Below are 23927 nucleotides of genomic sequence, written 5' to 3' on the forward strand. Positions count from 1 at the left end.
TCTTGTCCTTCTCTCTCCTGCCCCTCCCCACCCTGCCCTCCAATTAGAGGCTGTTGCTGCTGGTCTTCTGGTGGCTGCTGCATTCCTTCGTTACTGATCGAAATGGAGAACTTGATCATAGACTTCTACACAGTACAGCTACAGTTAGGCAGCTCATTAGTTATTCATGGTGGAGTTCTGGGCATGCGCAGTAGATTAGACCGCTGAATCTACTCCCGGGGGCGTGGCTCATTGCTAATGAAGAGGTGTGGCTAGTGGGAAAGCAGCAAAATGTTTTCAAAAACGACTCTTTTTGGTCTAGCCCTGCTAGTGATACCAATAGCCTACCAGTACTGGTATCACTATGATGAGTATCACTCGGTGCTGCTCAATAGGAAGCAAAAAAACAAAGAGAAAGAAGGAAGCATGAATGACAGGATTGCAATTGGGTCAGTCTAAACAAGCAACAATCTCCTTTATTGTTTTATTGTGTCTCCTTTACAGGTTGAATGCTGATATTGATTATATCATATCTGCTGTGGAGCTGTTACGAGCTTTGAAAGGAGACTCCACTGCTAAAAGCGGACCTCCAGCTAATCACCAGTCATTATCAACTGTAGAGGAACTGGTTGAAATAGTTTCCTATTCAATGTCTACCTGCTCTGGTATTGAGAGATATTTTGAGGACAAGGCTCTGTTTGATAGGATCGTAAATACAGCAAGCAAACTTAAGCATGAGGTATAATAATAATGATAATAATAATAATAATAATAATATTGATAATAATGCATTTGCAATTTTAATGATCTGATTTTATTTTTAGGAGTTTGTTGGTGGTAATGCTGCACTGATGGCTAACAAGATAGCAGAGATATCACCAAACAGCAAAGTACATACACACACCACGTGAGCCCTCATCTCTCTCTCTCTCTCTATCAGATATTACTAGCAGCTCCTGTTGGTTCCAAACTCCGTCAGTACCTCAACGATACGATAAAGACAGTGAGTCCTCCTAGTGTACAAGAGGAGGTCCATATAATACTGGAGTATGCTAAGGGAGAGGAGATGGGAGGAGTGGCAGCTACCTGTGCCAACAGGGTTATAATATCTCATGACACTGCTAACTCTAAACTCAGTTCTCTGGAGGTGTTTGCTCAAGAGCTCAAGAGTTTTGATCCAACGCTCGTGATACTGAGTGGACTCCATATGCTGGAAGGAACTGATAAGAATGCTTGGAGTAAGAGATTGAGTGACGTCCAGAAGGTACTCACTAAAATACCCAGGCATGTTCCAGTGCATTTAGAAATGGCTACAGTTGGTAACCTAGAGTTCTTTCCAGTTTTTGCTGACACCATACTACCTTATGTTGACTCTCTTGGACTAAATGAACAGGAACTGACATCTTTAGCAAAATCCAAGAAAGCAGACTTTGATTTTGACGCCATAGGACCAAAACCATCCATTCCTGATTCCGGAGACCTCCTCTACTGGTTATTCAAAACCTATACTGATCTAAGGGAGGGCAGGGGAGATGAGAAAGAGTCGAGACTCACTCGAGTCCATTTCCATTCTCTTTCATTTCATATTCTCGTAGTACCCAAGAGGGAGTTGGCTGGTTCTCTATGGACAGAAGGCATGATAGCAACTAGACTAGGATCCAGGATAGCCAGTCTACAAGCTTGCCAGAAAGATGAAATAAATAAAGATGATTTTGAGTTACAGATACCCGAGAAATTCCAGCTAAGTTCGATAGAGAGTAGCCTAAAAGGAAAGTTTGAGTATTCCGAAGAGAATGGCTATGTAGCTTGGAACAGAGATGGGGCTATGGACTTTCTTATGATTCCGGTACATGTCTGCAAGAAACCTTTAAAAACCGTCGGACTAGGTGACGCAATCTCAGCTACAGGTCTACTTCATTCTAAATTTAGCTACACCGAACGACGACTGAGGAAAAGAGTTAAAAAACCAAAAAGAGAAGGAATGTGATATTTTATTAATTAATTATGGATAATAATAATAATAATAATAACAAACTATTTTTAGGCATTCAATTATTATTATTATTGTTAAATCATCGTTTTTGCTTTTTGTTTTGAGATTTCGGTGTTTGTGGGTTGGGCTTGCCACGCCCAACTCCTTGTGAGGTAGCAACATAAGATCCTGAAGCAGTTGGTCCAGATGAAGTTTGAGTTATTTTATTTAAATAATACAGGGCAACAAGAGAAAAGATTAAACTAAAAAAGAAAATATAATAATAAAAGAATTATTATTAACATTTCTATAATTACCATGTTGTAGCACAGATCCTGTGTACCATAGCAGAAGCAATGACGGCCATGAACAGAATAACTATAACTAGGGGAGAGGACATTATTATTATTATTTTTTTATTATTTTAATTTTTTCTTACTCTCTGGGAAAAGGTTAACTTGAGGATTGCGGGGAAACATTAATGAATAGAAATTACCCAAAGCCTATAATAATAGTAGCATCAATATGTATCAGGAAATGTAATAAAAATTTGGGGTGATTTCAGAGCCATTTTTTGGAATAAACCATGGGCTATAGCCTTGGGTATTTTTCAGAATTTTGGCATTTTCTTAAAATGGCCGTAACTCAAAAAATTGAAGTTGGAATTGGCTCAAACTTTCTACACAGCATAAGGACATCAATATGTATCAGAAAATGTAATAAAAATTTGGGGTGATTTCGGAGCCATTTTAAAAAAATTATGGACTATAGCCTTGGTTATAAAAATCAAGCTACATTGCAAGTTAATTATGGTACATTACATTAAGTTGTAAGTACTAATGCATTGGAGACTCACAGTAACTAAAAACACAAATACCCAGGAACCAGCAAACCCTCCTATAGCTAAACGTATCAGATTACCCTCAACAGCAATTTGATCTTTAAACATCTGAGAGAGAGAGAGGGGGGAGGGGGTAAGGAAGAAAGGGGGGAGATAGATACAACAATATTCTCAATAAATATATGTTAATATTTTGCACCTGCATGACAGCTATCGTAACAACCGAAAGAGCCAAAGATGAGAACATGGAGTAATTTGGAGGTAAAACTACAAACAATGGAGAAAGAAAAGGGTTAAATATTCAAACCACCATCTTGTTACAATCAGTGTGTAATTTCAATGCATTTTAAAGATAAAATACAACTACTAGTTGATATTGGGAGTCTACAGTACTTCAACTCACGTCCCATTGCTGGTCTAAGCTAAAAATACAATCCACCACAAAGAGAATGGGCCACTTGTTTACTAGCAGAGTCCACTGCGCATGCGCATTAGAGGCATCGACCACGTGCTCCTCCTCTTTCTTCAATCCCTGTGACATAAAACCCATTAAAGATGGTCAGTTCTTCGAAACAGGTACATAGAAAGGGCCGAGTAGAAGGGCAAGGGGTAATTATTGTTTGTTAGAAAAAAGCAATAGAGAGTATCAATGCCAGACTGGCCCTGGTAATGAAGAGTGGTAAGTACACACTGGGCTATCGCTCAACTCTCAAGAACTTAAGATTGGGTAAAGCTAAGCTGATAATTCTGGCCAACAACACTCCTCCATTGAGGTAGCAATGTTTATTAATTATTAATCATTTAATTCTTTTAATGCAGGAAGAGTGAGATTGAATATTACGCTATGCTTGCTAAAACCGGCGTCCATTATTACTCTGGAGATAACAACGCTCTAGGGACAGCCTGTGGAAAGTACTTCAGGGTTTCCACTCTATCTATTATTGATCCTGGAGACTCTGATATTATCCGTAGCATGCCCGAAGGACAGCAGGGGTCATCGTAGGACTTAACTTTAAAATGATAATTATGTATCTTCATTTTGATTATAATAATAATTTTATTTCTCATAAAAATCAAGGGATGGTCATTAATTAATTAATTAATGTCAATCAAGAGTAGATAATCTACTTTCGTGTATTTAAATGAAGAAAAGTAACATAATTCTTAATATTATTATTATGAAACAAAAATGTAATTTATTATAATAATTATATGTTACATAGAGAGAGAATGAGAAAGGAAAGAGTACACTACATCAAACACTAATCAAACGATCACATTATTGAGAAGAGTTAAAGGATAGTTATAGAGAACTGTTTGTGTCAAGTTTTTGATTTTAAATTTAAAACAAATTGGATCATCATTGAGCAGTGGCCTCGCTCTCCCTGGCCCTCCTAGCCGCCTCGGGGTCCGTGATTGGTCGTCTAAACAATAGAATATGGGGCTCTGAGAAAAAAGAGAGAAAACATCGTAGTTGATAAAGGGTTAAATCTAACGACATTACGCCAATAATACAAACGTATGTTTAGTAATTTCGTAATTCATAATGATAACGATACTCATATCAGCCACAATTGTGACACTACAGCCCACACACATAAACAAACCAATCCATCACACACAGTGGTGGTTTCAATCAATCTTTTAAATTCATAGCTACATGTACCTGGATTATGAAACATGTAATGGACCCAGCCTTGAGACTGCTGGACCCCAAGTCTTCTCCACTCTCCTTCCGTCATTAGCTTCTGTCTTGGAACAAGTTTTGCAATGTCCTTGGGCAGCATGACGTGTCTGGAGACCAACACAAATCAGCTCAAATAGGAGGAATGGCTGCCTTACCTGTACTCATAAGTGTCATCGTAATATTTATCAGAATAATATATGTTTTTAGCAGAGGCGCTAGTGCACATCTTCTTATGTAAAGGAGGAGGGGACCAGCAGTGGGGGCAGACAGCAACACACAGAGAGAGCTTGAGATAAAGTATAAAATGAGGTTTCTTGCTTTTAACCGCCTCTTTTCTATTTAAACAACCAAATTATGTGTGGGCTGCAATCCCATTGGTCAGTTTCAGCCACACCCCACATCCGTGTAATTTTAAAAATTATGCAATGATGTCATAATGCGCAACCTGAAATTCAGAAGACCATTTCTGGACTCTTTTAAAGCTAAAATACATTAAATAATAAATGATTTAATGGTTGAGTGGTGCAATAATTATTAATAAATCAATCAGTCGCTGAATTGCCAGTCTCTCCTACACATGGGGCACTGCTGCTTCATTTGTTGAGTCTGCAGCCACTTCAGAATACAGTGCATGTGAAACTGATGTCTACACTGACCACTCACTAGAGAAAAGAATAAAATAAAATATAATATCACAAAAATGACAAAATACTGTAAATAAATATATAAATTCTGTAGTGTAGAATTTATCAAGTTTTGCTAAGTTATTCATTCTTAGAGTAGATCTAAAATATTATTATTACTTCATTGGACACGTACCAATGGGGCAGTCATCTCCAGGTATGCGGCAATCAGGACAGCAGCCATCAAAAGGTAGCCTGCATATTCCACAGTCAGTGTCGTTTGTCATCCATTTCCAGAATCCTACTCCATTCCAGCTCTTAATCTTCACCTTCAGGCCAGTAGACATTAATAAGGAGTATTAATACTGGCCCTAGAGAATCAGTATAGTGTAAGAAAGTGAAAATATTTACCAGTAAAGTCCTTTTATTTTCTTAAAACTTGCAACAAAGTAGCCACACCTTCTTTATTAAATTAGCCACACCCAAAAAAAAAACCACGTGTTTAAAGAATACGGACTCCGAACACTCCAGCATTCACAATCCGTATTCCTTAAACACGTGGTATATTTTAGAGGTGTGATGTAAAAAATTATTAAAAATTATACTACAAGTACATGTTAATGTTATGTCATTTTCACACGTGTGTGTAGTCAAAGCTGCTGCTGCTGCTGCTGCTGCTGCTGAGGTTTCCTGTCAATAGTTGAATGGCTGTAGCCTCTCAGCTCTCCCTTGACCTACACTCCTCCAATGGCGGGAGGAAAGAGCCAGACCTTAACTCGCCATCTTTTCCTTCTCCTGTTAATCCTAACGGAGAGAGCAGCAGCGCTGTCTCTACTCCACCTCAGCTAAGGACACTCTCAGTCTCATCTTCAGGTAGCTCAGGACCCAGCCTTACTTCAGAGGAATTCAAACTGCTGCATTCAAGAGAGGGTCTTTCATTAGACCTGGGGTCAGAGGCGGGTAATGTTGCTGATATATTTGGATCATTATCTCTTGATACTGATGGACTGATCTTTGACGAGACAAACGTCAGGCAGAAAAAGTAATGAAAATGTTGTTATCTTTAATTAAATTAATTGTTAGAAATTAACGGTAGTTATTTTGTAAATTAGCAATTAAGATTGACCATTATCCTCTCTCTCTCTCTCCCTCCAGTCAATCAGATGTCCCTGCTGTCAGTAGTACCTTTTGGTCATGTGACCCGAGTGTGGGTGTTACCATACAGCTAGGTACTGAAGGAGCAGCTGCTGAGAAGCCCATCACTATAATAGACATGTTCCATCGTACAGTCACTGAGAATGGAGGGAGCGTTGCCTTAGCTTACAAGAGAGCAGGACAATGGAAGGAGATTAACTACACCCAATACTATGAGATGAGTCTTACCATTGCTAAAGCATTTATTAAAGTAACGGAGAAAGGATTATTTTAAATTTAATTCTTTTATTACTTCCTTCCTCTACTCTAGCTTGGTCTTGAACCTTATCATGGTGTCTGTATCTTAGGTTCCAACTCTCCAGAGTGGCACATTGCTAACATGGCTACTATCATGTCAGGGTAAGCTAGTGTGTGTGTGTGTGTGTTATTACAATGAGGTACAGTGTTGGGTTTAATTATAGCTGGTGTGGTTGGTCTGATTCAATGAGTGTACACTATTCATTCACACAATAGAGTCTCATGTTCTCTTTTATTATGAATAATGATTATTTCGTTTGTACACTTGTTTTAGTGTCAGTTAATGTAATACACTGTAAATGAATGTTTGGTAATATTGTCCCTCTTTCACACACACACACACACACACACACTCTCTCTCTCCCTCTCTCTCTCTCTTCTCTCTCTCCCTCTCTCTCTCTCTCCCCCCTCTCCCTCTCTCTCTCTCCAGTGGGTTACCAGTTGGATTATACCTAACCAATACTCCTGAGGCGTGTTGCTTCATAGCTGACAGCTGCAAGGCTAATATCATTGTACTGGAGAATGACGCTCACTTGCAAAAAATACTACAAGTAACAGCTGGAACTGTTTAATGTAGTTGTACATGTATACATGTCATGTAGTAGTTCATTATTAATGTTTTCAATAATGTTTTATAATACTTTGGTCCATTCTTTTAATATCTATTTTATTTATTTATTTAGATACGCCCCAGGTTGACCCACCTAAAGGCTATAGTCTACTATGGTAAGATTTGCTCACCAAAAGAGGAAGGAATGTACGAGGTAAGCTAGCTCATGACCACACCCACTGACCCGCCCACTAGTGGAAAGACCTAAAGAAGATGGCAGCCGGAGAAGAAAGGATAGGAGTTGAGAGAAGGTTTGGACTATTAGCACCTGAGAAATGTGCCTCATTGATTTATACTGTAAGATAATAATATTGATTGATTAATTATTTTAGATATAATTCTTATTTTCATTGAATAGTCTGGTACCACTGGTTGTGCTAAAGGAGTGATGCTCTCTCATGATAATGTGAGTCTACACGTACATGTACGTGTCTGTTTTATGTTTAATGATTGCTATTGTATGTTTGACTATTGATTATTAATGCTCCGGCCACTATCAGATATTACATGTATAATGTATAAATATTAATGTATAGATATTAATGTACATGTCAATTATTATCTATTATTATGTTCCTATCCTCCATCACCAGATCACCTGGATGTGCTCCAGGATACTCAAAGAGACTAAAGCCAAGAGAGGAGAGGAAAGGGTCATCAGTTACCTTCCTCTCAGTCATGTTGCTACTCAGCTCCTCGATATCTACTTCCCTCTGGCCATTGGTGCCTCAGTCTGGTTTGCACAACCTGACGCACTCAAGGTAATGGAGAGAGAAAATTTATTGGGTGACCTGTTAAAATTTTATTACGTTACCTTGTTATTTTTATTGGGTCATCATTATAATTTTAGGGTTCTCTCCTCCAAACTTTGCGTGAAGTTCATCCAACGATATTTCTCGGAGTACCCAGGTGGGTCGTGTTTTCATGGTAACCAATACATGTACATGTATTTTGAAAGGGTTTGGGAGAAGATATCGGAGAGTATGCAGCTGGTGGCTAGGAACACAACCGGACTGAAGGCCAAGATATCACAATGGGCCAAAGGGGTGGGGCTTAAGGGGAACCTCCAAAAACAACTCGGGTAAAAGAATATTAACAATTTAATTTTAATTTCTTGTTGCCCCCTCAGGGGTTCCGGTACACCTTTTGGCTGGTCCCTTGCGAATCTAATATTTTTCAAAAAGGTTCGTAGAGGGCTGGGTCTGGACCAGTGTCATTTCCCTATGACTGGATCAGCTCCAATCTCCCAAGATACCCTCTCCTACTTCATGAGTGTCAATATCCCTCTTCATGAGTTATACGGGATGAGTGAGACCACGGGCCCAACCACTGTCACCACTCAGGATGATATCAGGTTCCAATCTAGTGGGCGGAGCTTGGACGGGGTCCGGCTACGTATTAATAATCCTGATGATGCTGGAAATGGAGAAGTAAGAATAATATTTATTTAATTTATTTATTATTTATATATTTATTCATGTATTAATTTATTTATGTATTTATTTTATTTGTTTGTTTGTTGTGTCATGTGATCATCAGGTGCTAATTCAAGGGCGTCATTTGTTCATGGGTTACATTGGAGAGCCAAAGGCGACCAGTGACACACTGACAGAGGACGGCTGGTTGAAGTCCGGAGACATTGGATACATTAATCATGTAAGAGACTGGCATCAACTGCTTTTGTATAATTACTAATCGTATCTACTCAAAAATCAGTTCAAAGTTCCTATACTATAGTACAGGGATTTTAGCCAAATTTTGCCAAAAATGACTAGAAGAGAATTCTTCATTTTTATTACATTTTCTGATGCATATACATGTACTTATGCTGTGTAGAAAGTTTGAACTGATTCCAATCAAAGTTAATTTTATTACGAATTTTTAAAGTTGCTCAAAAATCAGGCCAAAGTCTCTGTACTATAGTAAAAAGTAGTTTCTCCACATCACATTAATACATGTTCTTATTTTATAGGAAGGATTTCTTTACATTACTGGCAGAGCTAAAGGTAATTAATATCATTATTTATTTATTTATTTTTTTATATTTAGAGTTGCTGGTGTTAGCAACTGGTGAGAACATTGCCCCAGTTCCAATTGAGTCTGCACTGAAGGAGCAGCTGCCAATAGTCAGTAATGCAGTGATAGTGGGGGACCAGAAGAGCTACATATCCTGTCTCATCACACTAAAAGTACTAATTATAATACATGTACAGTGTACAGCTGGTAATTTGGGAGTGGGGTTTTGCTAAATTTTTGATGACTGGAGGGTTTTAGCATAGGCATATTATATTGTTAAGATATTTAGCTGTTCAAATGCCAAATTTTTGAAAATTTCCCCTCTAAAATTACCAGCTGTAAAAGTACACCACTCTAATGCAGCAATACTGATAATGTTCTGTAGGTTGAGTTTGATGATGTGACTGGCTATGCTACTGATCGGCTCAACCCCACTGCCCTGGCTATATGCCAGTCTTGTGGCAGCCAGTCAAAGACTGTGAGGGATATACTGGATGAACCCAGCGACCACAGAGTACTCAAGATGATACAAAACGGAATTGATAGAGTTAATAGAGGAGCTGCTTGTAAGAAGCATAAGGTAAGAGGGAGGGAGTAGTAGTATCAGATTAATGAAATATATGTACATGTACATGTACATATATTCTTTTTCCTTTTATTTTTCAGATTGTCAAGTGGTCAATTTTGGATCGTGACTTCTCAATTCAGTCTGGAGAACTAAGTACATCATTATCAACAAAAAATGATTACAATTTAATATACTCTCTCTCTCTTTCTCCCTCAGCTCACACCATGAAGCTAAAGAGAAGATTCATCACCATTAAATACAGTGACATTATTGAGTCCTTCTATTAGTTCAAGGGTATACTGTGTAGATGGGATTATTACTGTATAATAGTTTATATGAATAATATATAGTTTATTATGTTTGGATCTATATTGATTATTATTAGTATATTATATGATGGATGGATGTGATCAGCTAGTTTTTTATCAAAATCATCAAAAAATGCAACAAAATGATTAATCGATAACATGAGCCCGTGATTAAATAAACCATTGTTCGTTGTGGTTATATAATGGTGGTAGTCAACAGTTTGTTAGTCTTTGCCAGTTGCTATGAGGTAATAGATTACAAAAATAGCAGCTGTGGTCTGGAATACATTGTGTCCAGCTGCAATCAGATAGAGTACAAAAGGTTTCCGACTGTAGACGAAATGAGGGAATATAACACAGGAAAGAATGATGGAGATAATAACACTACAGGCAGCTGGAAAGAATACACCCTCCCCTGTAGACTGGGCCAGTAAGGGATAGAGTGTATTAATGACATATGTTAGTACTATATTCTGTATTATTGTTACTATCATTGTCATGTAGAGTGGAAAGTTCCCTGCTTCTTTGAATAACTTTGTATCACCGAATCTGATACCTGGGAAGGTGTTCCTCCACCAGGTTCTACCGAAGAGGAGCTCAGAGTGCCACAGGAACCCCACCATCATGCTGGCTAGAGTGGAGACAAAGGTTTGAAGAAGAAATGTAAGTCCTTCCATTTTGATCTCAAGGAAACACGAGGCTTCGCGTGGGTGGTAGCTCAAGGTGCAAACAAGCCGTGGGCGTTGATATGACGCATGCGTAGTAACTTTTCCCGGGTTGAAGCGGTTTCCAGCAAGCGTCCTTGGATAGTGCTAGTTTCAAAAGCCAGAGGGTCTTCTTTTCTTCTCAGCTCAAGATGATGATGCAGAGCAAAGCCTCGCTCTATTTCCCATACCACCTACAGAAGAGAGCTATCCTCCCTTCTGAATTAACCACCACAGGCAGAGCATTCATGGATCCTACTCCTCAAAAACAATCAGTATCTCCAACTAAACCCTCCACTCTTCCTCCTTCTGGCCTCACTATAACTGAGAGGATCAATATGCCCCAAGAGCCGTACAGATCAACCACTAAAGAGTGTTATAAGGACCTTGGGCCTGACTCATATTCCAAAGGTTGTTCTTCTCATACTCCTCCAGCCCATCTCTCAGTCTTTGGAAGTCATTTGAAGTTTCCTTCAAATTTGAGAAGTAATGAGTTCATGACAACTAACAGGATCATGTTTTCAATTGAGCATCAGCAAAATAATGATCCTTCTCCTAATAATAATGATAATAATAGCAATAATAATAACAGAATGAGGTATCATCCAACTTCCTGCATCATTGGTACTAAAACTGTTCGTCCTCCTTCTCCTCCTCCTCTCCCTCTCTCTCCTCCTAATAATTCTCAAACTAATGAAGAGGGAACTCAATATTTGGAGTCGTATGTACATCATCCAATAACTGAAGAGGAGAGAGAAATCAACAAAGAAATTGGAGCTAAACTTAACAAAGACAACGTTAAAAGTATGATAACCAAATGAAATAATACACTATATATCTTTTATTTAGGAGGTATTGAAGCTCATAAGGACAGCGAGTTTATTACAACAATGGAGGACACTTACCAGTACACCGGTCGACCGGAGCGAGGTCAATTGTCTCGTCTGACACTGAATGAGAAAAATGGAGTAACAAGCATACCATTTGGTAAAATAACAGTAAATAAATTATTATTGAATAATTTAATTTAATTTTAGGTGATAGAAATAAAGAGTTGAATATGACTAGTGAGCAAATGAAGTCATACTGTGTGCAAGTACCTCATGATGGTGAAGAGGGAGGGGAGGGGTCTTCAAGTAAAGGATATGATAAAAGAGTAGCTCACGATAAAACATACAAATCATCAATAAAGATGATGAAAGATAATAAAGGAAAGACATACCATGAGAAGGTTAATGAGTATCCTATTTACAACAGCAGTGCAGGTATGAAAGCATTATCAAAATTTTAATAGTTGTTGTTCTTATTATTGTTATTATTTTTGTTATTTATTTTCAGAGAGACAGACTCCTGTTCAATACGAGCGTAACTTCAGTTCTCTTCCTTCGGGTGATCTTTGTCCTGAAAGAGTCAAAGAAAGAATGACATTCCTAACCTCAAGCGTCTTCTCAAAAGTAACTTTTAATCTTCAATAATGTATAATTATTCCTTTTCAGCCTCCACCAAACAGTTTCCCAACTTATGAAAACAAGTCTCGTCTGAGGACTCACTCAAATGTTCATTTGGGTTCCTCGTCTGTCTTTGGTTTTCCTCTCACGACGTCCCTTGAGTCTTACAAAGGAGATAAAGGAGAATTGTACAGAGCACGTGCTCCTACTAAAGACAACATTGCATTCCAATACAAACCAGGTATTATAATAGCATGGGAACTCATGATATTGAAGAGTATTTTATCTTTAATTTACAGACAAACCATTAGTATCAACAGTGAAGGACTCTTATGATGTCAAGAAAGTGGCGCAACGTTCTCTTAATAAAAGACATGTGAGCTCAAAATAATGAATGATGACAAAATTTTAATTATTTTTTATAGCTTAAGAAGAGTCATTGGAAGCTGCCTAAAACTGAAGTTTCATTTGCAACAACAAACCAAACACATTTCCTTCCTCCTCCTCCCTCATTCAAACCACCAGCTCCAGTGTATCCGTCAAAAACTTAAATAATTGTTATAAAAAACTAAAATAATAATAATAAGAAACTACTCTATAGCTGTGTAATACGAACTATCATAGCAAAAATCAAAATATAATCTGTATTAAAATGGGGGATAATGCATAATGCTGCATGGTATGTACAAAAGTCTGTATTGTTTGTTTCTGCTAGTCATCAGGAGTATCAATGACCAATGGACATATATACTCAGAGTGCTTCACTCCCAATGAATATGCTGGAGCAGCTCTTCTATTGAGTGTCACCCTCTCAGGACAGTGAGCTCCTGGGCCTGGTATTCTTGTAGCATCTATTCAATAGCATAAAAACACATTATTAATGATTGTGTTATCTTTATTTACCAGTTGGCATGTAGTTTCTGCTCTGCATTGAGTAATTAGGAGCTTTCCTTTGCGTGATCTCAGCACTGGTAGTGTTGTATCTAGCTGGACCTGGGGTTTTAGCATAATCCGTATCAAAGCCTCCAAGTTTAGACCGTGGGGCCATTGAGTAGCAAGCAGAGGATGTACGATTGGGTACTTTATCACCAAGCATTGAGGGAAGAGTGTAGGAGGCTGGGGAAGGATTAGCATCTCCTATACAAAAAGAAAAATAATATAAAAATTAATTTATGTTCATGAAGATATTGCATGCAGATCAGTAAGCATAAGTCACTATACACAGTACATCATGGTACATACTCTTCCTGTATCTTGTTCTTCCTCCCATTGAGTAGGCAGGTGGTCTATGGCGTGACGGATCAGCAAATTTCTCAGGACAGTGAGCCCCTGGTCCTGGCGTCTTGAACGGCTCCAGCTCTTTGTGCCGACTGTGGAGTGAGTACTGGGCAGTCCCGTCCCTGCCATACCTTGTCATCATTGGGTCAATGAGATAGGCAGGACCAGGCCCTATCTGCTTCTTAATGACTAATAGAGAGAAAGAGAGAGGGGGGATTGATTAATTTTTGCTAAAAAAAAACTTTTACTGACATGATGTTCCAAGTCTCAATCCAAAAGAGTATGCGGGGTGTAGTTTCCTAGATACATCGTGTGCTTGATATCCTGTCAAGTTAGGTAAGGTGTATCTTCCAGGGCCAGGACCTAAAGGTGAAGTAAATTAACATCATGTAACTGAAGCGCCAAGTACCTCTTTCCATGGCTGCTATTCTAGGTTTCTCCATTTTAGTTTCAGCCATTTTTATCCTTCTTTATTCTTTTGCGCAGACACTGGATCACTGAGGACGATTAGATTTAAATACAAGCTCTAAGCTACAGCTAGTGTGACTGTAACTTGAGAACTTTAGCCGGTAAAGCCTGCGCGTGAAAAATCTGCAAGGATTCCAGCCCCACCCGATAACCAAATATGGAAGAGACCCACCCATCAATGAATAGATAATTAGATTCATCATAATGAATTATAACCAATGAATATTAATTAGAAATAAAATGGCGGCCATTATGCAAGTAAGAAAGTCTATATTTTCTTCTTTATTTCTTATATTCTTAGTGTAGAAAAATCCACCGAATCTTCTCTCCATTAATAAATTATTCAGGACCTTCAAACCAACCAATGACAGCAACCAACTACTGTACAGCAACTGAACCAGTAGTAGAGACTACTACGCCAGTAAAATGATTTTATTAGGATTTTACTATTATTCAATATTTATTAATTTTATCTTTAGAAATTTGATATTAGTGTAGATCAGTTGGGTACAATATACAGTGTCGGATACTCTGATCTTAAAAAATATTCACTACACAATCACCTACCAACAACACTCAAGAAAAAAGTATGTATTAATTATTAATTAATTAATTAATTGTTATTATTAATGGCTCCAGGTGGAAGCTGTTGGTAAGGTCTCATGGTTGCTAAGAGACCCGTCCTGGTACGTACTCTATCATTTAAAGAACAAAAGTGGAAAGAGGTTTCTCTTCTGTGAGTTTGAATCTATTTTATTATTATTATTATTATTATTATTATTATTATTATTATTATTAATAGATGGTCCTGATGATTGTGGTAAAAGTGTTTGTTTATTACAAATAATTCATTATTGTCTGGCCAATGACTGGATAGTACTGCATGTACCCAGTGGTAAGATTAATTATTATTATTATTATTATTATTATTATTGTTGTTGTTGTTATTATTATTATTTCTAGTATTTAAGTGGACTCATTCCAGTCGTGAGTTAAAGCCATTACTACAAACTGATGGACTGTATGACTTACCTGATGATACAGTGGACTGGCTATCTCAGTTTAAAGAAATGAATCATCAACATATATCTGAAGTAAATAATATATTAATAATAGTATTAAAGGGATACTGTCGCCGTGTACGGATATCCGCGCACTTTTCGTAAAATTGATGACGAAATATGATTTTTGGGGACCAAAAATCATATTTCGTCAAAGAAAAATGGCAGAACTTGTGCAGAAGTCTCTTTGAGCGTTTATATTGACATGCAGAAGAACAGAGAGAAGGTCCTGCTGAGGTAAGATGTCAGGTAAAGGCCAGAGAAGAGCTCAGAAAGATATGGACTCCAGCAAACACAGCTACACGGTCAAACTCACCCGTCAAAAAGACACTAGCCTTTTATGGACGGCAAACTTGATGAAGAAAAATTCAGTTAAGTGCTTACCTCTGAGTTTGGTGGAGATAAACATAAGGCATCATTTGTTGAAGTATCAGAGCTCCAGAAGCAAGAATCAGAGCAAAAACTGTTGCTATATGTGACCATAATTGACAAAAGGGCCCTTATGGCGGGTAGTGAAATTTGTCTTTCTAGCCTAAGAAATCCAACTTCCTGAGCCCCATTTATCATAAAATTACTCCACAGGATACAAAAAGTTACCATGAAACTTTTAGAAACAATGATTGTCTAACAAAGCACTCACAGGTTGATATTTTCCATTATAACGATCAATTTTAAAATCCGCCATAAGGGCCCTTTTGTCAATTATGGTCACATATTACAAGATATAAACCCGCAGCCATTTTTTTGTTTATAAACCTTCCGTGTACTAGCTCTTCCGTAAACTGCGCCAGTATCCCTTTAATAGTGTACTGGGAGGAGCCACTTCACTACTGGCCATTATTGATCAAGCAATCTGTACTATAGTACAGGGATTTTTGTCCGATTTTGGAGCAACTTTAAAAATTCATAAAAAATCCAAATTTGATCGGAATCAGCTCAAACTTGCTACACAACATAAGAACATGTATATATATCAGGAAATGTAATAAAAATGGAGAATTCTCTCCTTGTCATTTTTGACGAAATTTGGCCAAATTCCCTGTACTATAGTACAGGGATTTTTGTCCGATTTTGGAGCAACTTTAAAAATTCATAAAAAATCCGAATTTGATCGGAATCAGTTCAAACTTGCTACACGACATAAGAACATGTATATATATTAGGAAATGGAATAAAAATGGAGAATTCTCTCCTTTACATTTTTCATAAAATTTGGCCAAATTTGCTGTACTATAGTACAGAGACTTTTGTCCAATTTTTGATTATAATCAGCTCAAAATTTCTACCCAGCATAAGTAAATACACAATCTAATAAAAGTAATTTTCTTCTTATATTTAGTTAAAATTGTCTCAAGATTATACCTGGAACAATAAGGAGACTGTTAAAGCTGGTGAGAGTCTCCTTGACATTATTAAACTGGTATATATTAATAATAATATAATGAACTACTATCAACCACACCCCCTCCCTCTTTCCTCTCCACTAATTGTTTATTAGGGTATTGCTAAACCAAAGGTATCCCATAATGTATTCCATACAATATTCAATGAGATATCAGTATTGAACAAGTACCTCAATACATTATGTACCACCTCTCCTATACTGGTACCCTATAGACAGTCAGTATTACTAGCTGTTGATGATATTAATGGCTGCTATTGTCCAACCTCTTTTAAACAGGTCTGTATTTAATGATGAGGTATAATGAATATTAATTAACTCTCACTCTCTCTCCTTCTCTCTTGACAGGTTGAGCCAGAGCATTTGTGTATAGTAAAGACTTTAAGAGAATTCTTACAACCAAATAAAGTAATAATAATAATAATAATAATAATAATAATAATAATAATAATAATAATAATAATAATAATAATAATAATTTTATTATAGTTTAAAGGTGTTGTGGTTGGATCAGTGTCCAGGAGGTTACTGAAGAACATGAGGACTAAAGGTACTAGATATACTGGCATGGTCTCAGGGAGGAAGGTATTGGAAACACAAGCAATACTGTAAACAATGGGTGTGGCTTGCTCCACCCACTTTGTGTTTTAGGGTAGATATTTATTGGAGAGTTTTGATCCGGTTAAAGTGATGCCATTTTCTGCTGGTGAATTTAATACTTATATTAATAATCTTAATAAAGAGAACTGGATGAATAAAGGTGAGTTTATTAATTTATTTATTTATTGTGTGTGCATTAAGCCACTTTTATGCTACAAGCCATTTTATTAGGCCACTCCAATTAAATTCATAGTTTCTCCTTACACATGCGGCACTTATGCAGGCGGGCGGTAAGTTAAATTTTGATTAAAATAATAAAGTTTCGAAAAAGTAGCAACTATACCTGATTCCTTGTTTATCAATGAACTAGAGAGCGGTGAAGAGCCCAGTTACTCTTCAAAAAAGAATGAAAAAACACCTTGAAAGACACGTGTTTACATTATTACTATTTTAATATTTTAATCGAATAATTAGAATATTCATGCAGGCGAGCGGGTGGGTTAGGAGAAACTACGAATTTAATTGGAGTGGCCTAAATGTGGTTATAGATATAAGACTGAGGAGTATATTATTATTATTGTTTATTGTGTTGTGTTACTGTAGAATTAAATAAACTGATGGAAGATGAACTATGGACACTGTCTGGAGGTGTACCTGGAGAACTGGAAAAAATCTGTAGATATATTTAATTTGAAGTATTATTATTGAATTATAAAATTATTATTATAATATAAAAATCATAAAATATCAAATGAAAATCAATTTTTACCATCATACGTCTTTTGCAGTATAATAATGGAAGCTGTGCATGCATGTACAATTTATTTATAATAATGATGACTAAGTACAAATTAAAGATGCATGTGTACACAAGTACTATGAATAAAACAATTTTATAAGAATAAGTAAAGCAAAGAGTAGCTCCAGTGATACGTGTTAATGGAGAATATATTAAAGAAGAAGGATTGGTGATATTGGTAACCATTGGGGTGTGTACATGTGGGTTTATGGTGTAATGGTGATAACTGGTGAGGTGGTTACAGTTATGATGGTAATATGGTGGTACAATGGTAGTACGGTGATAATGCGAAGTTTTAAGGTTGTACAATGGTGATATGATGGCAATAAAGTAGTATGATGGTGTAATGGTACAATGGTATGATGTAAGTTTGGAAATTGGTGATGGCTTTGCTTCAAGTGCCATTTAAGATAGCAAGCACTTATTTCTATTCTTAGCTTTCCTCTTGCGATTGTCTGAGGTTATATTTTGATAAATGTTTTCTGGATTTGACCTAAATTCAGAACTGATGGGCTCGTCTGCTTCAGTTTCATGCCAACGAGGTCTTAATCCAATAGCTTGCTTTAGAAGCTGAATAAGTTCAGAATTAGAGCTCTTGATTGCAAAGTAAAGAAGAGTTTGTTCATCATTAGTCTCAGCCCATGGGTTACAACCATGCTCTGTGAGGAAATATAGAGCCAGTTCAAAATTGCCAACTTGACATGCTGCATGAACTGAATTATAGCCATTGTTATCAGTATCATCAGGATCATAGTGACAACTTTTAACAAGATACATTGCCATATCATACTTGTTGGAGAGGCAGGAGTAGTGAAGAGGAGAACGTCCAAAATTATCTCTTGGAATTGACTTGTAGTGATACTTCAGATATTCATACATTTTAATATTTCCTTTTTCTGCTATTAAGTGTAAGCAAGTGATGCCATCTTTATCTTTTGTATTAACATCAACTGGTAAACCATCTGGTATGTTGATATTGTGTGGTCCATCTAATGAATACTTGATCTCACGTAACCAAACCATACTAATAGAACTAATGCTCTCACACATTAAATATTTGATTGTTTCAAATTGATCAGCTAGTACTGCTAAATGAAGTGGTGTACGGTCTTGATGATTGGTTGCATTAGGATTACAATAATTATTATCAATGAGATACTTCAATACATTCAAGTGACCCCTCTCTACTGATATGTGAACTGCTCCAGACCCTTCATCATCAGTAGCTGATAGATTACACTTCTTACTAATAAGATATTTAATAACTTCTAACTTATTGAAGTACACTGCAATAAGGAATGGAGTATGACCATATTTACTGTGAGGTAGTTCAAGTGATGATGGTTTGTGTTCTATAATGTACTGGATCAAGTTCAATCTTCCATTACTACATGCTAAGTGAATAGGAGCCATTCCCTCATCATTCACAGCACACAGATCTAACTGATGATTCTCTACCAGATGTTTAATAAAGCGAATGTGACCAAGCATGGAGGAAAAATGACTAACATTGTTACCATCCTTATCTGTTAGGCTCAGACTACACTTGTAATCCTTCATGTATAATTCCAGTAGTAAAATATCACCAGATTGAGCAGCATAATGAATAGGTAGCTTACCATTACTGTCAGCTTGATGAGGATCTAACTGATAGGTAGTTATTAATTCTTTAACAAGAGATAAGTTAAGAGACATTGAGGCATAATGTAAAGCAGTGAGGCCATTTTTATTATTAACTGCAGTAGGAGACAAACCTTGTTCAGTAATAAGATATTGAACTAAATCAAAGTTACCACTCCATGCAGCATGATGTACTAATGTGCGTCCTTCATTATCTTTTTTATTAATATTACAATGCTGTACCTCAATGAGATATTGAGTGATATCAATATGACCATTACAACAAGAATGATGAAGACATGTCATACCATCATTATCAGTGATATTAGGATCACTGTTATGATTATTAATAAGATATTTAACAGAATTAATACTACCTGACCAGCAGGAGTAGACTAATGGTGTACGACCATAAGTATCAGTATCATTAGCATTGATATTATACTGAGATATGATATAACTTAATACACTAGTAGAACCTGACCTGGCAGCATTATGTACTGGAGATAATCCATCATTATCTAATGTACAATTGATATTATATTCTTCTAATGCTTTCACTAGTAATGTACTGCCACTCCATGATGCTAAATGAAGTAATGACCAACCATCATTTGTAGTGGCATTGATGTCAAAGTTAGGGCAAGTGCTAGCTTTCTTGAGAAGTGAAGAAAACATTTTAACTCTTTCATTTCGTTTGATAAAATCATTATTTGTTTTAATTCTAGTTCTATTAATAATCTCAATAACTGATGCATCACTTTGTGCAAAAAGCTTACTATACACAATGCCAGCTGGAATATGTATACCTGCATCACATGAATAATGTAAACATGACCTACCATCATTATCATTAACTAATAATGCTTCATTACCTTGAATACTAACAATATACTCAACAACTGATGATGAAGCAAACCATGAAGCAATATGAAGTGGAGTCCTACTTGCATATTGATCCTTTACATTAATGGATAATTGATATCGATTTAAAAGATACTTTAAAAGCTCAACATTATTACTCATAGAAGAGTAATGCAATATGCTTAATCCCAAAAAATCAGAGGAATCTGGTAAGAAGAGGTTTAATGATTCAAGCTTGTGGACTAATGCTAACTCTCCACTTTGACAAGCTAACAATGATAAAGAAGCACTCATACAATTAATCTGAGAAGTATTACAATTTCTCTCAATAAAGAATTCCACTAGGTCAGAATGGCCCCCCATTGCTGAGTACAGTAATGCAGTGTTATTGCTATTGTCTGGTTGATCAGGAGGAACGTCACACGTGTCTACTAGATATTGTACTATAGATAAGTGGCCTTTATAAGATGCCATATGTATACTAGCTACACTATTATCATCACCTTCATTAGGATCAATACCATATTGATGGATGAGTAGTTGAAGGATCTCAATGTGTCCACCATATGATGTAGAGTGTAATGGAGTCCATCCATGAAGACCACGATGATATGTGTTGTCACCAAACTTGTCAAGAAGCAATGGTACTTCATCTTTTAATCCCCTCCAAGCTGCTTCATGTAATGGTGTACTGGTATTCTCATACCATAATGGATCACATATATCTATAAATGAAGAATATTATTAGTAATACAAGTTATGTATGGAGGGATTGACTAAAGGTCAGTTCATGTACTTACCAATATCAGTGGATGAGTGCTTAACCTCTTCTATTGAGAACTGGAAAATTAAAAATAATATTAAAATTTGTATTTATAATCACAAACCTCTCTTAGATCATATTTATCTTCACCACATGTTAGTTCAGTGATACCAATACTAGCTAACTGTTGCTGTAGCTTTGTAGTTAGAGGAAATAATAAAGAATAAAGATACTCAGGAATGAGGTAACCCAAACAGAGAGAACTCAGGTGAACGGATCTGAAGTGAAGATCATATTCAGGAATATCCAAACCTTTTGGTATTGCTCTACGAAAGAAGAATATGTCATCCAGTGTGTAGTCATCTCTGTCAACTTTAGCAATCATTACTCGTGTACCAGGAGGAACACCTTTTACACCGAACTGTACAGCATCAGCATCTTTCAATAGTCCACCACTGTTTATGAAATAATCCTTTAACTTCTCTTCATATGACGACCAAACTCTTTTTAACGAACGATTTTTAGGTAGAATTATTGTAACAAGTTTTATCATTAGTTTATAGTTGAACCATGACATGTATTTGTGCTGTAATATGGTAAATAGATCTGATATTGTTTTAATATGCTCAAACTCTTCTTTAACTGCTTGAGCAATTTCTTGAGGTGTTGTTTGTTGTTTTTTGTTAGGACCAAGTAATGACATTGCGTGTCTATTGAGATATTCAGTGATTTCAGGTAGATCAGTTGATTTAAAGGATTTTTGTGTTAGTCGAATCGCCTCATCAAATTCCTCTTGTAGATCATACAATTTGTTTGCTGAGAGGAAATTTTCACCAGAAAGGCCACCAGTGCCTAAAAAATAAGTATAATAAGAATAATATGTTGTGACATAAAGAAAATAGCCATGGGAGGGTATAACAAAAATTGTTTAATTTTGGTCTATTTTTCTATCATAATGATAAATTACCTTTTTCTTTGTCAGTGCTAGTGGATTTTGTTGGTGACATAGCTAATTCATCTGTTTCATGAGTGGCACTTTTTTCTAAAAAAAGTAGATCATAATAAAATAGCAAAATTTGATTGAATGAAAAAAAGTAATATTGATAGCATTGTTATCAATAAACTGTGCATGTACCGTACAGCCAGAAATATTGGCGAGAGTTTTATTTGGCGATTTGTCAAGAAAATCTGATTGGCGGTATTTTAATTTGGCAATTATGACTTGAAAATTATCTTTTATTAAAATCAGAAAATTTGTTACGCCACGCCTTTAAATTAATTAAAAGAGAGCTAAACATGGCCGACAAAGAGCTCGAGGACTCACTCGAGGATGATGAAGCATGTGAAGTAACGATTAAGAGTTGTATTCAAGGGCATCACATTTCTAAATCCTTTTGGACCCAAACAATAGGCGAAGTTTTGAAATAATGCAGCATCTTTGTTTGATTTCTTGTATGTGAAGACAAAATGACATGATGAACAACCACGCCCAAAATAGATTAATTAATTTTATTAATAGACTTATTTATTTTGGCAATTTTTTTGCCTACCACCAATCCGCCAATATTAATTCCTCGCCAATTATTTCAGCTGTACGGTAATCCAAAACACTCGCATAGCCAGATATCAAAAATGGGAGGAGTTTAGCTACACAAGACTACATGCATAGGTAGTGCAATGCTAGGAAATTAACTTTTGTGTGAAAAAAGCATTTACAAATCAAATTTGCATGCTATACAATGATATCAATTAAATTGCTATTAGAAAATGCCCAATCAAGCACAAGCTTCTTTTGGTGACAATAATTAAAAGCAAAGGGTCAGAAAATTTAATAATGACATTCACTACTGAGACTGGAATTTGTACATAATAATATTCATTGCTTGATAATGATATTCATGTACTATATCAGTAGTGTGACTTTAACTATGCAAGCAATTAGTTTAATACCAAAAAAGGAGATAATTAGGCTACCCAACCCAACCTACACTAACACATAATGTATTATCATGGATACTGATACACTGACAGTGATACTATTGATGACAACACTCAACTAATATATGTACCTTTTGAACTAGTTGATCCTGCAGGCGGCATAGCTGGTAGAGGATGTTCACGAGCTATTTCATCAGCTAATGCTGAATTTCCTCCTCCTTCTTTAACAGCTACACACACCATTCTCCAGCAGGGCCAGCCATAACGCTCATAATCATAATCTTTCATTAGCCAGTGCTCTAAAACTTTCTGCAGGCAAGAAATTGGATTTCCATGAGAGCTAGCTTCTATGATATTAATGTCAGTTATTCTCAAACGTAATGAAATGGCGAATGACTTCCAACTAGCAGAAATAGGCTTCACTTTATCATACACTGAGTGATACTCATCAATACCTGAAATACACTTTATTAAATGTCAAATATACCCACAAACTCACTTAGTTCTTTATCACAAACGTTTATAAAAGGAGCAGAGGAAGAAGAGCTTGCCATTGTTGGTTGCTGCGTTCACTTCTACGCCCACTCAAAAGGGCGTATCTCGTATTAGGGGTGTGGCTCAGCCGGTTGTGGTTATGCCATCATAGATATATCTATGATGCCATATACTCTAATGTCTATGGTTATGCGGCGCTGCGTGCTCTAAAATGGAGCATCTTACAGCATTACTCTACTTTCTTCTCTTTTTACTGACATCATGTACTCTCAGGATTAATGGAGTCTCTCCTGATATTATAAATATCCAGTCTAGTTTATCCTGTACAGTGGATAATACCTCATCTGGTTCTACTCGTCAGTTTTGTTTGCCTCCACCAGATGGCAATGAATCAAGTTGTTACAGATGTACTGATACAACTAGTGATATTA

The 23927-nt window shown here is 36.5% G+C and overlaps 11 protein-coding genes across 12 annotated transcripts; 5 read left to right on the plus strand and 6 right to left on the minus strand.

Moving 5' to 3' along the window:
- The first annotated feature begins 213 nt into the window (after positions 1-213).
- Positions 214-2123, plus strand: LOC100640936 (ADP-dependent glucokinase-like). Its single transcript, XM_020002144.1, has 4 exons — positions 214-428; positions 484-718; positions 804-869; positions 920-2123. Exons 1-4 carry the CDS (start codon positions 271-273, stop codon positions 1964-1966), a joined length of 1506 nt encoding a protein of 501 aa, XP_019857703.1. The 5' UTR covers positions 214-270; the 3' UTR covers positions 1967-2123.
- LOC100641059 (protein KRTCAP2 homolog) lies at positions 1993-3287 on the minus strand. The gene is made up of 6 exons (XM_003389748.3): positions 3196-3287; positions 2992-3059; positions 2808-2900; positions 2391-2454; positions 2269-2335; positions 1993-2214 (listed from the first exon to the last, which is right to left on the minus strand). Exons 1-6 carry the CDS (start codon positions 3200-3202, stop codon positions 2052-2054), a joined length of 462 nt encoding a protein of 153 aa, XP_003389796.1. The 5' UTR covers positions 3203-3287; the 3' UTR covers positions 1993-2051.
- Positions 3277-3869, plus strand: LOC100640176 (60S ribosomal protein L30-like). The gene is made up of 3 exons (XM_003389741.2): positions 3277-3368; positions 3420-3565; positions 3612-3869. Exons 1-3 carry the CDS (start codon positions 3348-3350, stop codon positions 3793-3795), a joined length of 351 nt encoding a protein of 116 aa, XP_003389789.1. The 5' UTR covers positions 3277-3347; the 3' UTR covers positions 3796-3869.
- Positions 3870-4141: 272 nt separating this feature from the next.
- On the minus strand, positions 4142-4806 carry LOC100641186 (cyclin-dependent kinases regulatory subunit-like). Its single transcript, XM_003389749.3, has 3 exons — positions 4635-4806; positions 4459-4586; positions 4142-4238 (listed from the first exon to the last, which is right to left on the minus strand). The coding sequence occupies exons 1-3, from the start codon at positions 4703-4705 to the stop codon at positions 4153-4155; spliced, it is 285 nt and encodes a 94-aa protein (XP_003389797.1). The 5' UTR covers positions 4706-4806; the 3' UTR covers positions 4142-4152.
- Positions 4807-4967: 161 nt separating this feature from the next.
- Positions 4968-5495, minus strand: LOC100641311 (anaphase-promoting complex subunit 11-like). The gene is made up of 2 exons (XM_020002141.1): positions 5299-5495; positions 4968-5141 (listed from the first exon to the last, which is right to left on the minus strand). The coding sequence occupies exons 1-2, from the start codon at positions 5447-5449 to the stop codon at positions 5026-5028; spliced, it is 267 nt and encodes an 88-aa protein (XP_019857700.1). The 5' UTR covers positions 5450-5495; the 3' UTR covers positions 4968-5025.
- A 248-nt stretch (positions 5496-5743) lies between these two features.
- Positions 5744-10749, plus strand: LOC100641439 (long-chain-fatty-acid--CoA ligase ACSBG2-like). Its single transcript, XM_020002146.1, has 17 exons — positions 5744-6144; positions 6258-6507; positions 6568-6656; positions 6985-7105; positions 7238-7318; positions 7360-7461; positions 7523-7570; positions 7758-7925; positions 8015-8073; positions 8123-8245; positions 8294-8594; positions 8704-8820; positions 9137-9170; positions 9214-9353; positions 9566-9760; positions 9847-9901; positions 9965-10749. The coding sequence occupies exons 1-17, from the start codon at positions 5807-5809 to the stop codon at positions 10033-10035; spliced, it is 2292 nt and encodes a 763-aa protein (XP_019857705.1). The 5' UTR covers positions 5744-5806; the 3' UTR covers positions 10036-10749.
- Positions 10750-11612: 863 nt separating this feature from the next.
- On the plus strand, positions 11613-12844 carry LOC109585999 (uncharacterized). The gene is made up of 6 exons (XM_020002152.1): positions 11613-11747; positions 11798-12025; positions 12099-12214; positions 12257-12449; positions 12508-12584; positions 12634-12844. Exons 1-6 carry the CDS (start codon positions 11651-11653, stop codon positions 12757-12759), a joined length of 837 nt encoding a protein of 278 aa, XP_019857711.1. The 5' UTR covers positions 11613-11650; the 3' UTR covers positions 12760-12844.
- Positions 12744-14128, minus strand: LOC100640301 (outer dense fiber protein 3-B-like). Its single transcript, XM_003389742.2, has 5 exons — positions 13896-14128; positions 13739-13849; positions 13451-13675; positions 13112-13345; positions 12744-13059 (listed from the first exon to the last, which is right to left on the minus strand). The coding sequence occupies exons 1-5, from the start codon at positions 13942-13944 to the stop codon at positions 12920-12922; spliced, it is 759 nt and encodes a 252-aa protein (XP_003389790.1). The 5' UTR covers positions 13945-14128; the 3' UTR covers positions 12744-12919.
- A 133-nt stretch (positions 14129-14261) lies between these two features.
- Positions 14262-17734, plus strand: LOC109585998 (28S ribosomal protein S29, mitochondrial-like). Of its 2 annotated transcripts, none has more exons than XM_020002150.1 (12): positions 14262-14375; positions 14434-14541; positions 14594-14690; positions 14757-14849; positions 14918-15048; positions 16355-16435; positions 16514-16584; positions 16633-16696; positions 16766-16825; positions 16907-17002; positions 17069-17177; positions 17621-17734. In XM_020002150.1, the coding sequence occupies exons 1-12, from the start codon at positions 14319-14321 to the stop codon at positions 17704-17706; spliced, it is 1053 nt and encodes a 350-aa protein (XP_019857709.1). In that variant the 5' UTR covers positions 14262-14318; the 3' UTR covers positions 17707-17734. The 2 variants fall into 2 exon arrangements, with proteins under 2 accessions (XP_019857709.1, XP_019857710.1); XM_020002151.1 differs by having other exon boundaries at positions 14262-14354.
- Positions 17735-17896: 162 nt separating this feature from the next.
- Positions 17897-19503, minus strand: LOC109585997 (serine/threonine-protein kinase TNNI3K-like). The gene has a single exon (XM_020002149.1). It carries the CDS (start codon positions 19374-19376, stop codon positions 18222-18224), a length of 1155 nt encoding a protein of 384 aa, XP_019857708.1. The 5' UTR covers positions 19377-19503; the 3' UTR covers positions 17897-18221.
- Positions 19504-22924: 3421 nt separating this feature from the next.
- Positions 22925-23625, minus strand: LOC109585996 (uncharacterized). The gene is made up of 2 exons (XM_020002142.1): positions 23501-23625; positions 22925-23456 (listed from the first exon to the last, which is right to left on the minus strand). Exons 1-2 carry the CDS (start codon positions 23553-23555, stop codon positions 23116-23118), a joined length of 396 nt encoding a protein of 131 aa, XP_019857701.1. The 5' UTR covers positions 23556-23625; the 3' UTR covers positions 22925-23115.
- Between the last annotated feature and the right edge of the window lie 302 nt (positions 23626-23927).

The sequence above is a fragment of the Amphimedon queenslandica genome, unplaced genomic scaffold (assembly GCF_000090795.2).
Source record: "Amphimedon queenslandica unplaced genomic scaffold, v1.1 AMPQUscaffold_12971, whole genome shotgun sequence".
Lineage (NCBI taxonomy): Eukaryota > Metazoa > Porifera > Demospongiae > Haplosclerida > Niphatidae > Amphimedon > Amphimedon queenslandica.